Source organism: Anopheles maculipalpis, chromosome 2RL (assembly GCF_943734695.1).
Source record: "Anopheles maculipalpis chromosome 2RL, idAnoMacuDA_375_x, whole genome shotgun sequence".
Taxonomy (NCBI): domain Eukaryota; kingdom Metazoa; phylum Arthropoda; class Insecta; order Diptera; family Culicidae; genus Anopheles; species Anopheles maculipalpis.
The window spans coordinates 48,543,629-48,557,645 of NC_064871.1; the positions used below are offsets into that span (position 1 = coordinate 48,543,629).

The 14,017-nt window shown below is 43.1% G+C and overlaps 1 protein-coding gene across 1 annotated transcript in view; it reads right to left on the bottom strand.

The window, feature by feature from the left end:
* The window catches only part of LOC126557985 (lachesin), a 67,377-nt gene that overhangs the window by 20,564 nt on the left and 32,796 nt on the right, over nucleotides 1-14,017 (bottom strand). Inside the window, exons 4-6 of the mRNA XM_050213914.1 lie at nucleotides 3,873-4,001; nucleotides 2,144-2,351; nucleotides 1,496-1,644 (exon numbers count right to left, since the gene is read on the bottom strand). Coding sequence (XP_050069871.1) covers nucleotides 1,496-1,644; nucleotides 2,144-2,351; nucleotides 3,873-4,001 — 486 coding nt within the window. The remainder of the gene's footprint in view (nucleotides 1-1,495; nucleotides 1,645-2,143; nucleotides 2,352-3,872; nucleotides 4,002-14,017) is intronic.

Here is a 14,017-nt window from a genome sequence, read left to right on the forward strand (position 1 = left end):
CGAAACTCTCTTGCACAGTCCTACGACTGTACGTTACTTTATCTCCCAGGTTGGTTTGTTGGCCTGTCTATCAACCGCTCCTGGCACCCTTCCCCTTTCATCCGGTTTTAGTCTGTTGTCTTGCCCATCGACTACTCTTGGCTTCCCTTTCACTCTCCCTCAAGGTGGTCTGTTGGCGTGCCCATCGACCATTCTTAGCTCCCTTCCCTCTCCCCATTCCAAAATTCCCGGAGTAGGCCGTACCCTATAAATATCAAAGCCTTTATAGTATACTCGACAGTACAGTTCTCGAGACTTCTAGAAATACACACGGAAATGGCGAAATTGCTGACAAACGTTTTAAATCAACCAACGGTTAGAAAGACGACACTTTCATAAACAATCAAGCTATGTCACATCCATATGTTACAGGAATCACACAGAAAGCCCAGATCAGCAAAGCAATCCAGGCTGAGGGAGGTCAAGTGCAAACAAAAACCATTTGTTGACGCGCGCATATGAATCCCATAAACAATTGTAACATTAAACAGAACGCACAAATGCAAATGACCTACTCAAACCAAACCAAACCAAACTATGATCTTGACACATCTTCTTCTTGGCTTAACGACCTCTAAGGACATGCTGGCCATCGAAAACGGCGTACTAGACTGCCGGATACCACGTAGTTGGTTAGTCAGTCCTCACTACGGGAGGACGGTCCGGATGGGATTTGAACCCCAGTCCTGCCGTTTTGAAGACCGGCGCCGCTGTCGCTTGAACCACAGGACCGCCTCTTGACCTTGACATACTCAATTTATTTATCTAAATAATGAAAACCTAGTATGAGAATAGAAAGTAAGACAATGAAAGCAGCCACAATCCATGTAACACCAACCACAAAAATTACTATAAATAAAGATTCAGACTACCAGTCGAGAAAATTAAGCTCGCGGAGTTCATCTGGATCAGTTAGCAGACAGATGGAGAAACAACGAAACTGGTCGTCGCTTAAGACTAAACCTAAGCCCGTGTGATGTCTCATTTCACTGGTCCGCCCAAGTATAGATGCAAGTATAACCCTAAAAGGTTCATTCGATAATGCAGGCTTTTTAGGCGAAGCATCTTGGATGACAAGATCGAATATTAAACCGTAGAATGATTGATTTCCTTGCACAAGACGATTTTTTCTAGAAGAAATGCATCTAAGAAAAAACGGATTATGACAAGTGTTCATGAACCGCAAAACATACACGACAACGTAGCTCTTTTGTTGACCAGATGGACCACGAGGTCCTTCATACGATGATATCTCTTGGTAGATGATATCTCTTGGATGAAGATGCCTGTTTAATCACTTAGCAGATGACGATTGATCGACAAGGTCCCTTCGACATGGATAATTTTACATTCGGTAAGGTACGCATTTCTTCGTATTTTAAAATATTACATAGGTGTGCTTCTAAAGTACACAATTACACCCATGTAAACGTTTGTGCGTAAGAGTAGAACTTACCGTACAGTCTCATGGTGCCATCGGCCCGACCAAGTGAGTTAGTGCTAACGCAGTGATACGTCCCAACGTCTCCTGGTGAAAATGATCGTACTACGAGGCGCATATTGGTACGAAACCCGTGCCGATCTTCGGTGATGCCGTACTTGGGCCTAAATGGAAGCAAAAGAATGAAAATCAAACTAAATTAGCACAAACTTGTTTTTATTTTTCTTGAGAACTAATGGATGCAATGGAAGTTGATAGGCTTGTGAAATGGATCAAACAAGTTATGGTCAAAGTTACAAAAAGGTAATTATGACCCTTTTCGAAACAACCTGCAGTTTAAGATTGTTTTTGTCACGTGATCTGCTTGTTATGCCAGATCTGTAATTTAGTTGGCACACAGGAGCTTTCGCCGGACTCAAAACGCCTGAAGTTATGAAGTAAAAGAAGATTTAAATTTTTTTTACCTTTTAGTAATATAAAAATTAAAAAAAATTATCTAAAAAACAACAATCACCACAAAAGTTACATTTTCATTCAAAGTGAATTCAACTGAAAGCAGCAATTGAATGAATTTTCCCTTAATTTGATCCATTGATCATTTTTAATCAACTTTTGAGCAAAGTATTCCGACGTTTTCTAGAACACATGATGAATCACACTTACCCGTCGAGCAGCATTTCCGGTCGGCTGAGACCTGGCTGTTCAGCGAAATTCCCATTCGATGCACCGGCAAAGCTGTTCGGTAGAACCCGACCTCCTTTCAACCAGTAGGACACCGGCATCGGCGAAGCTTCCACTGTGCATTCGAGCTGTACGTCCGAACCGAGCGGAGCACCAAGTAGCTGACTCGTTGGCCGTACCGATGGTGCAACTGGTGATGGTAGTGATTACGATACCACAGTACAGGTAAACGCAACAACAGTGTTCCAGTATGAACATATTTGAAATCACACATACACAGACACAAAGAAACGAAAGGGGAGAAATAAATCAGTTCTCAATAATTAACTAAATGCACCATACCGTAGTCCAAACGATAGCTTTGCAACATTACACGAAGAACTACAACCACCGACCGTAACACTGGGACGCTGACTGGGAAGTTTTGAGGCATATGATGAATCATTTACAGGATGCTTTTTCCAGGAACAACTGACTGACTGTACAGCGTATGATAGGCAGATGGCAGCCTCCACATGCCGGATGGTGTATAATTCAAAGCAGCTTTCTGTCATTTAATTTCGTGGAACTGTCGCTGCGCGTTTTTTGGGCAATAGGAATATTTCAGCAGTTTAGGTAGGTTGCATGTTTGTTCTTGGAAAAAGGTCTGAAAGGAAATGAGGCGACTTTCATCAATAAGCCGCATTTTCAAGGGACTGATTGTTAGACTATATAAACTCAATGATTCAAAGGACTGAAAGTTGTCTGTGGTGATAATATTAAATTATTTCAATTACTAAATTAGAAGATGAAAAAGTTTTCATTCGCAATTTTTTACGTGCATGTGTCCATCCAATATGTTGGGAAGTTGCACAATATTCTTGCAATGTTAGTTGGTCGAAAATTTGTCACAATCAGGTGTAATTTGGATATTTTTTTCCTTTTAAAATAAATTGAAAGTTAAACCTCTCTTATTCGAGTTAAACGGCTTTAAGTAAATTTCAAAAAATGAACGAATGAGTGAATAAAAACAAAGGTAAAAAATAATGTTTCTAAATAAATAACAAATCTACAAGGTATTCTTGATAAGACATTTGTAACCTTCGTTTCATAGGCTTTTTCATAGTTTTCATAGTGTGAAGTTGTTAAATTTGTACACTAATATTTTGAAGGTAGGAGCTAATATATAATATAAGAAAAAAGTTACAAGTTATATGTAATGGATTTTATTGAACAATATTTTAGTCTTGGACACCCATCGGTAAGCTAATATTTCTTATAGACAGACATGGTTGTGATGATTGTCCTATGCTTAAATTTAATATGTTCTTCAATGGTAAAATATTCTGGATCATTTTGTCAAACATTCAGCATGAGGAAGCAAACTCTTTTACGATTTTCCCAACAAAGACTTTCAGCGATAGTTGTAGCTAGCAGAATAATGGAACGGAAAATTACACATAAATACATCGCCAGTCACCAGAGTTACTATGGTCGAATAATACGACTTGAATCGTATGCAGAGCTCGATAAAACAGATGCAATAATGAATGAGTTCAACGTATTGCCGCAAATCCTTCAGCCAGGTGGTCGTTGTTGATGGGCACACATTTCCCTGTTGTTAGATGCTCTTCGATTCACTATTAGGTTGTGCTTTCTTCTTTCAAACGCGCTGACGCTGTGTTGGCCTGTGGCATGGCTGTAAAGTGCGTGAGATTCGCTTTGTACTTACAGTGAACGCTGAGTGATACACGTTTGCTAACAGCAGGTGGAACATCGTTCGACGCGATGCACAGATACGCGCCCATTTGTCTTCGCTCCAGCTTGGGCAGATGTAGATGGGTCCCGTTGTATGCTTCCACTGGAAAGAAAACCGGGCGAAAACAGGGAGATGCAGCGAGTGAATGGTAATGAAGGAATTAGAATAAAGTGAAAGCTACGTTCACATGCAATACAAATAATGGGCCGTCACGATTTAACATCCCTTGGCAAGAAATAAAACAGTCGAGCCGTTTCTTGCAAGTTGTGCAAGCACGCGGTAACAAAGCAAAAAAAAATCTGCCGCCGATTCGAACTGTTTTGCTAGTGCTTACACTGTATGGCAAATAATTGTTCCAGGGCTTGGACCCAGATTGAAGCAAACCGGAACGGAGCTGGTCAATGGTTTTCGGAGCGAGCATACACGAGCATAACCACAATCGCTTTCTTCTGTTCCCCGTACCGATTCGCCCGTAAAGCATTGTGCACAAGAGCACATTCATTCGCGAGTATAAATTTATGTAATTGGAACTTTAATGGGATTTTGTAACAAACCGTACCGGCATGGGCAACCGGAACGGGCGAATGAATTGAACGACAATGTGAACGGGAAGCGACACGAGAGTGCCGGTTGGACTTGAAAGATTGACGGTCCTTTGGAGTTTGGAGCAGAAAAACGCGTGGAAAAATCGACGAGAAGGTACTGCGACAGGGTGAGAGCTTGTATGTGAGTGTGTTTTTTGTTGTACCTTCGTCATCGTTCATGGACAGAACAGAAGCGACTTAACGAAGGACACTCGTTTGGGTAACAGGTCATCGGCAGGCAGAAACAATTGTTGGGTGGTAACGGCTTTCCAACAGTCAATCGAAATGTGCTTCACATTGAGTTGAGTTTCAAAGGGTTGGTGGATGTGGTTTTCTTTATTTTTGTTTGGTTTTTAGTTTAACGGGCTCTGTGGGTAAAAATGCAAACGGGGAAAAAGGGCACAAAGGCGATTTTAACTGCAAATCGAACACAATTTATGGTGCTAACTGCACTAGCATGTGATGCATTTGCATAGATTTATGGACAATTCGAAAATGGTATCCTCAATATTGTAAAACCTCAAACTCCAATGGAAGTAAATATTGCATCATTGTATTGAATAGGTGTTTACAAATGCAAAATAGTATAGGAGACATTATAAATACAACATCAATTAAAAGTAGAAACCATTAAATTGCACGAAATGAAATCCAGTAAATGGACATTGAAAATTTGAGTTGAAAATAAGCTGCTCTCTACAACTTACTAATAAATATGAATTGGTTGGCAGTGGAATCTTTGTACGAATGAGATAGTTAATATAAAACAGAGCCTAAGCATCAACGTAAAGTGGAAGAAATTTGGGAACAAATGAGTACTTTGTAAATCACGGGCAACGAATTCGTCACACAAGAAATGTCGAAGATACCGTGATCGACTACACCAAGGTTCTTCATGGGTTCGACTGTGGAGTGAATGGATTGTTGAGGAAACTCAAGTAAGAAAATGAATCCGGTAAAAAGCAATTTAATTATTGTGCTCAAACCATTTCGTGGTTAGTAAAGCACGTTTGAACTCAAATTCGTTTTTCGTAAGCTTTAACAAACAATAGAATAGCGAATATCAAGTTTATTTGAAAAGTTTTCTCCACCTTCAAAAAATTAAGCATGGCCGAGAAAAAGTTCAACAAAAAGGTCTTGTTTGAAATGCGATGTAAATGAGGCACGAATTGTTAAAACCTTTATTGGAGCGACTTAGCGACCTTTCTGTCAAACATTGGTGACAAGTTAACGGTTGTAGTCATAAAATGGAAAGAAAGAAGCTAAACATCATCCTCCATCATAGCAAGAATCGAAAAAACAAACCCTCGTAAAAACTGAAACATCTTCACGAGCAATACACGCGCAACAAGGTACTCCCTAAAGAAATATCTTAAACCTAGCATTTTTACAGCATAACAAAGTGTGTGTGACACAGAGTCATTGCTGAATGGTTCTAAAGCAAGCGGAAAAACTATCTGATCGGATGTTTGTTGGGGGACTTGTTTTTCGCATCCCATAATCGTCGGATGCTGTCACTTTTATGGCGAGACAGTTAGCAGAAGCTGTCGGTAGGATCCGGCTTTATATTGGCCAACCGTAGATGGAATCCAATCATCAGCGTCCTTCCTAGAAAGTGACCGTTTAAGTTCTAAAGGAAAGGCCCTACCGAAGGGCGAGAAATGGCAACAACAATCGATATCGATTTCCCGTGTGTTGGTCCTCCAGGGTTTCTTCGTGTGGGTGTGTGTGTGGGTGTAGGTAGGTAGATGGGTAGTTGGTAGCTTTATTTTACGTCTCGTTTATGAAGATACCCCCACGAGAGCTTTGGCCTCTTGAAAATCTTCGGGTGAGTTGCTTTCGGAGGCGTGAAGTTGCACCGAAGGCAGGAAACACGAGGCAAATAAACAGTCGCACACGCAAACATGGAAAGGAACGCTTTGAAACTACCGTAGCACGAACGCTATACGGTCCTGCCTTGATAACAGTGTTTCCCACAAATGTTTCGGGTTTTTTGGCTTGGGGGAGGTTTTTGGGATTGGTTTTAAGCAACTTTCGCTCTCCGGGTAAGACGGTGGCGCGTGCGACGGTGGTTTTGAATTTACGAGGATAATTTTTCACAGCAAAACAAACAAAGAACAGCAACATTCCGACGGCATCGTATCGGGACGCAGATCGTGGTTTTGTGTGGAGCTAAACGACCCTTCCGGTGCACAACTGGCGCAACCGAACTTTCAAACTGTGAACAGTTGGACAAACTCTCGTGCTGCAGTCTTGGGCCGCACCGTACCGCTCAAGCAGTGTGTCTTCCCTTTTCTAGGGAACTAGGCTATCTTTTCTACCCGAAAAAAACCCGAGAAAGTGAATTCACAACAGGACGCCAAAAGGAAAACCGGCCAAAGGGAAACACCGTGTTGCGGAAGAATCGATGTGAAATAGTTTCGGAAAACTCATTCGTATGGGGTTGTTCCTATACCATGGTTAAAGTTTGCTAAGAAAACTTGCAAGTGGACGATCGATGCCACCGATGTGTATGTGTGGGAAAAATGAATCAGTGGTAAGTACATTATTTCTCAATTTTTATTTCTCCAAAGCCAGGACCACTTGGAGGGCTGCATTGGTGGAGATTTAATTTTACTCTTTTCTATCTGTGGGTTTATACGTGTGGGAAGCTGTCATTGAGACTGCTGCTCCAAGAAGGTTGTGTGGGTTGTGTTAATTTAGCCACGGATATCAAATCGGATGGCAAGCTCAAAATAGTTAAGTTATAGGGTTGGTGTTACAATTAGTTTCTTTAAATAGGCAAATAAATTGAAAATTTAAAACAATTCGTTGCTTATTTGTCGTCACCATATTTTTATTCTTTATTTACAAGAGAAATCTTCATAATTTTGTCATATATTGCTGTAGCAGTTCATCAAAGAACAAAATTTACGAAAGTTTTTAACAAATTTGATTTTAACAGGTTTACAGGTTTGATTTCGAATAATTGCAACTTGTATACGACAACAAAATGATAAAAGCGACTTGTCTGGTTGGAAACAATCACATACAGCGTTAAACTCACGGCACATAACGCGTAACGGATCAGAGGAACCGAAACAAATAGCTAAAAACAAAACAGCAACAAAAAACAATTCACGCTCCGTAATATTACGCCATGGGCTAAGATTTACTGTCTTACTAAAATGCAATGGCCGGTGATGTTTCCGATTCTTCCACACTTTCTATTATAATTTGATTTATAATCATACGTATTAAAAGTATTATTATTATTATGTTAATGGTGGCTAGGATCATCCGGTGTGATCAGTCCAGCAGAGTTCTGCGAGTCGAACTCATTGCACTAATTTCTCGCTCTACAAATTGTGAAGTTCGTCATTGAAGCGTCTCGTATTATGTCCACACATTAATGGTCAAAAGTTCATTAGAACACGCCTAACGTTCAGCTTAGAAAGTGTCCATGCTTCAGAGGCATGTGTGTGTGCTGGGACTGTAAATGTTCTATACGGTTCCAGCTTTGCCCAACACAACAGTTGTCTTAAGTGGAGATATACTACCTAAGGTAGTAGGACAGGTTAGGGATTCAGTCACCGAGGACGAGCTGTTGGGCATTGCAAAATCGCTCAACCCACAGCGTGCCCCTGGAGACGATAATATCTCGAATTTCCAAGCGTCTTCTCGAGAACGTTCCAGCACTATATCAATTCCGGCCACTTCCCCGATGAATGGAAGTTGGTGCTGTTCTCGAAGGCCGGGAAACCACCGGGCATCGTCGTACCGGCCGATCTGCCTGCTGAGCGTTCTGGGAAAAGTGTTGGAGCGACTAATACAGCGCAGACTTACGGAGCATCTCGATGCGACGGGCGGTCTCGCTGATGCCCAATACGGATTCCGACAGGGACGCTCTACTATGGACGCCATCAACAGGGTGATCGCCAACGGAAAGGTTGCGCTGGATAACAAGCGCAAGGGCGACCGACTGTGTGCAATGGTGACAATCGATGTGAAGAACGCCTTCAACACGGCCAACTGGACAGCGATTGGAGCAGCTCTGCAGCGAAGAAACCATTGCCATTGTACCTTCAGGCGTTGCTGCGGAACTATTTCGTCAATCGCACGCTCCATTACGAGCCTGACGAAGGAATGGTCTCGCTACCAGTGACGGCAGGTGTTCCACAGGGTTCGGTTCAAGGACCAACACAGTGGAATGTCATGTACGACGACCTTCTACGTCTGGAGCTGTCCGGGAAGCTTGCGGACATTATTGGATTTGCGGATGATGTGGCGTTCACCCTTATCGGAAGGGACCCACAGGAAATCAGCAACCATGCTACGAGGAACCTGGAGATGATCGAGCGTTGGATGGATGCAGTGGGTCTGAAGCTGGCCCATCAAAAGACCGGCAACATGATCTTCTGCACGCATCACAACCCGCAAGTAGGTCAACTACACGCGGGGGGACACACGATCATTTCCACGGAATCGCTCAAGTACCTCGGCGTCAAGCTCTGCCGCAAGCAGCACTACGGCCGGCATTTGGAGAAGGTCTGCACCAAGGCAACGCGTATCGCAAAAGTCTTGACCGATCTGATGCCGAACAAGTGTGGCCCCAAAAGCAGCAGAAGGAGAGCCCTGGTTAACGTTGGGAATAGCATTGTCCGTTACGCGGCACCATCGTGGGGACGGACACTTCTACAGAGAGATAATTATCGCACAACCATTCAGAGGACTCACCGCACAGGAGTACTCCGAGTAGCCAACGCCTTCCAGACGGTTTCCTACGATGCAGCTTGCGTGGTCACAAGTACTATCCCGCTAATCCTACTCCTAGAGGAGGATATTCGCTGCCACGACGACAAGGTAGCGAGGGTATATACTGGACCAGACATACGAAAGCGACGCAGAGAGGAGACCATGGAACGCTGGCAACAACAGTGGACAGCGGGAGCAGAGCAGCAGGAATCGCCGGGGATGAAGACGAGGAGACTTATCCCGGATTTTACGTCCTGGGTAAATCGTAAGCGCGGAGAAATTGATTTTTATCTATCTCAACTCTTTACAGGGCATGGGTTTCTCCGGAGCTACTTCGTCGAGAAAGGCATCCTCGATGGCTCGCCAAACTCCCCGGTGTGTGAACATGACGTGGAAGATGTCGACCACGTTATGTTCCACTGTCCACGGTTTGCTCGGATCCAACAAGAGATGCAGCAGCAGAGCCTCACCCGCCTGACGATGGACAATCTGGCGGCGGAAATGTGTGCCAACCGCGACACTTGGGAAGCAGTCCAGACTGCCGCTCGGACCATCTTCAGAAACCTCCAAGTGAGGTGGAATGAGGAAAGTCCACCAACGGCAAGATGGAGGCGACAACAACGACGGTGGAACACGGCACAATCAAGGGAGCAACAGCTGCCCCCGTAATCGCACACAAAAGGACTACAACTACAACGGAAGCAGCAGCAGCAGCGACGAGTAACCAGAGCAGCAGCAGGAGCTTAGACCCAACCGGGAGTAACGGCTACGGACGGACGGGAGCTGAGCAGCAGCAGCGGAAAGGAAGGCACGAAGCAGCAGCAGCAGCTGAGACACAAGGACAAGGACAACAAGGACGAATGACGCAGCAACCGCGCGTCAACGGGATGAGTGCATTGCACAAACGAACCTGCATGGAGTACTACGGATATCAGCGCATCGGCAGGTTTCGGATCAGGTCGAGGAGTGGTTTAGTTGGGTCGCATCGGCTGCCGGGTCCGCTTCACGGTCCCAGCGTCACGATGAATCCCACATACCCCATCTTGAGCGTTGGTCTGTAGCCGCAGACCACCTTCCGAGATGGGGACCTTTTGAAGGTTTCCTCCCCGTTGAAAAAAAGGAGTAGGACAGGTTGATTAAACTGATTGTTAAAAAAAAAATAGTTTCTTTAAAGATTAAACATTGCTTATCTTTTCTATCCTTATCTATCTATCTAAACCAAAAATGATCATTTTAATATTAATATCGCAAAATAAACTCATCTGAAACTTTCCCTATCCCCAGTTAAAAGTCAAGACGGATAAAAACAAAGATAAAAACAAGGGAGCGGACTATCAAGCAGTCGGACTACAGTCTAAGGAAACTTCTGCTTTCTATATGCAAAAAGGAGAAATCGTCAAAGCTAAGATTGTTTAGAACCATTATAGTCCCATTACATACATACACTTCTGAGACGTGGACTTTATTCAAAACCCGACGATATTTAATTGACAGCGGTCGATATGAAGATAGTCAGAAGGATTTTTAGCCTTATATGTTATGTGTGGTAGAACAACGAAGGACAATTACGAGCTCTACGATCTTACGTATATTAAATTGGCTGACGACGGCGCAAGGCGGTTCTTATGGTTCGAACATATCCTACAGATAGCAACAGGCTAAGCCGGGAAGCGACTGTAGCATCTAATAAATTAGTAAGTAAGTTTACTGTATGTTTAGTTATGATCTGCGTTCTCTGTGTGTATCATGCATTTTTATACATTTTTACATGCGTTTTTAGTAATCGTTCAATCTTATTTACTTTTCCTCTATATTTACTCTTTCAAATCAGTAAGATCCAAACGAACTTCATATTTATCAAAATTGTTAGAATACTGTCAAAAAGAAGCATCATTTCGTCATCATATTTTCACCAATAAAACTTCCGGCAAACCACGACGACGTCAGTCATCCTCATATCCACACAGCAGGACAGCCAAAGCTAGCCACTTTGAAGTGCATAGTGTACAAACACGGCAGCGGTTTTAATGGACCTACGTAGAAAAACTCGTTTCGTAATAAACAACGGGAAAAAGTGAAACAAAAAAGACCTACCTATTAAACATCCCACAGCTTGCCGGAAGCCGTTGGTGCGGCGTTCACTCTATTCCGTCCAGTTTTCCAGATCATTTGTCGGTCGTCGGTGGCTAGCTCAGCATTGCACAAAAAGCACCAGCGAATAACAAAAGAGAAGAGATGCTACTGGCGAGGCTCCTACTCATATCAGAAAGCTGGCAACGTCAGAAAGCGTCATCAAATTGGTCCGGATATTAAAACCGAGAAACCGTGCGCCAGTGAAACACTCCGACCGAACCAATTTCTGAAGAATCTTCAATCATTTTCTCCGACGGGGTAAAAGTTTCGAACGTGTGGTGAGACGTAGGATGGGTTTGTTTGAAGGATGAACTGCGCTCGACGGACCAGTGGATGGTGGACCAAATAAATGGTGATGTTTGTACCCTCTTTTTCTGCAGTGGTCCGTTCACTCTTCAAAACGGTAAGCCTTCGTCCCTCCGTTGGGACGATGTTTATGGCGAGATAATAAAAAACGGTCTAAAAATCGCGAGCTCCATCCTCCACCGCACGTCATTGTACGCGACGCGATCGAGCATCATGAAATCTGAACCGGAAAATCAACCTTCCGTTCTTGGTGAAAAACCTATCTCTTCCAACATGAGCTTCGTCCACCGATGGGGAATACTGTGTGGAAAAGTCTGGGCTTCGCCTAAGCTTCACGTTTCGCTCAGTTGCATCTCTCGACCGCCGTACCGCCCTTTTTTTTACTGAGCTTTGCACTTCCGTAACGATCATGAAAGCTAACCTCGCGCATCTTTCTCACGGACTACCGCGCCAAACGACCCCAACACACATAGAGAAGGTATTATGTTTTACGATGCGGCCGAAACCCATAAAAACTGACCAGAGGGAACTGGAAGAAATCACTGTCGGCTGGATAGAGGCGGTGTAGCTGTACGCGTTGTTTGTCCCGCGAGAAAGCGGGTGACCAGATAATGAGAAAGTGTCATAGCTCCGTCTTATGGGCGGGATAGCCTTTCGTCGGGATGAAGACTGATTTAATAAACCATTTCCGTCGCGCCAGGGTCGTCGATGGAAAGGGGCAATCTGCTGTACGTGCGATTCGCGCGAATGGCTCACGGGGGATGTATAAATATATTTCCCCCATTCCAAACCCGCTTTCCACACCTTTACCATCCTTTTTGAGTGGCACCCGGTGGCATAGAAACCTTCCAGGAGGCAGTTGTTTTGTGCCTGTTTAGAACGAGCGAGCCATAGCTAGAACACATTAATCAATGGATGAATCACAGTGGGTGGGAAATTGTTTTCCAAGCTCTCCTGCTCAAGAGGCAACCGTTTAGACAGTTTCGTGGCGGGCGCATGAAAAACTCGAGCCGTAGCCGTTCCGGCACTATAAATCATAAAGCGAAATCAGCGTCTCACGTTGCGAAAGGTTATGAAATTAATTATTCTCAGTGATCGAGGGTGATGGGCTCGGAGAGCTGGTACTTGGATGGAAGAAAAATATGCTCGCTTAAGATTTATCATAAAATGTAAATTATTGAAAATGAATATTCTCTCAAGCAAATGGAGGCAGCATGAGAGGGAATGGAAACAAAAGATCCTGTAGAAAAGGTTAATAAAAGCGCCAGAAGAGTTCATTAATGAAATTCGGACTAGACTTAACAACACAAAATTGAACCATTTTATCATGGGGAATCGTATTTGTATAGGTTTTTAAATATATTGTTAATAAATCATAGATGATTGCCTCATCTTTCCTTTGGAGCCAAACCGGAAGGACGATTGCAACTCAGTAAAAATGAACATAGAAAAAAATATCTGCTCGGAATGCTATAGAAATCATTGGTAATTTATTAATAGTATTGTTGATTTTGTTCTATGTATGTAAGCACATTTGAATATTTTAATAGTGTATTTTTAACGTACCCTTCAAAGCTTGGGCTCATGGACTCATGGCTTGGGACAAACAATAACCCACAAAAAGCTTGCCTACATTACATCTCACAATTCACACACAAAAAATTGAAATAATTAATGCCGTCGTTTTGTAGGTTAGGAAATTACGTGCAAATTTACTTCAATCAATTATTGTGAAAGGGTTTTTAGAATATTATCATTCGTAGCTTTTCTAGTGTTTAAATAACTATGACAATACGGTGTAGAGCCTTCATACTAAAATAAATAAATAAGTGTTTAAATACGGTTCATAAATCAGTCAGTTTTGCCAGTCAGTGGTTTGATACGAATGCGAAGTATCACTTAATGTCACAGATATGGAACGTTTGTCTGCTTGAGCAGCAAATAAGAAATGAAGACTGGCATAGTAAAATGATAAACGAAGGAAAAATCCTGCTTAAAAAAATATCCATTGTGAGCAAAAAGAATATAATTCACCTAATCCAGTACCGCCACCAACACCACAATCACCACGTTCACTAGCAAGTCCTACGAATACCGCCACGCAGAAGATCACGTCAAATATTAGCACAGGATACGTTTCATTTTTCATCTTGCGTGGCTGACACAGTCAGTACAGGTGGTGGTGGCGTTGGTAGTGAAACCTACTTTTACTCTCCGAAAGGGAAGTACGCCGGCTGCCTTACATTTGTTATGCAAATGTGTACATTATGCTTATCCTGGCGTTTTTCTCGCCAGCCGCTTACTGCCCCAAAAACCAACTTCCCGCACCTACTTCCGGGTTTTCGGCCGTTCCCGAATCCG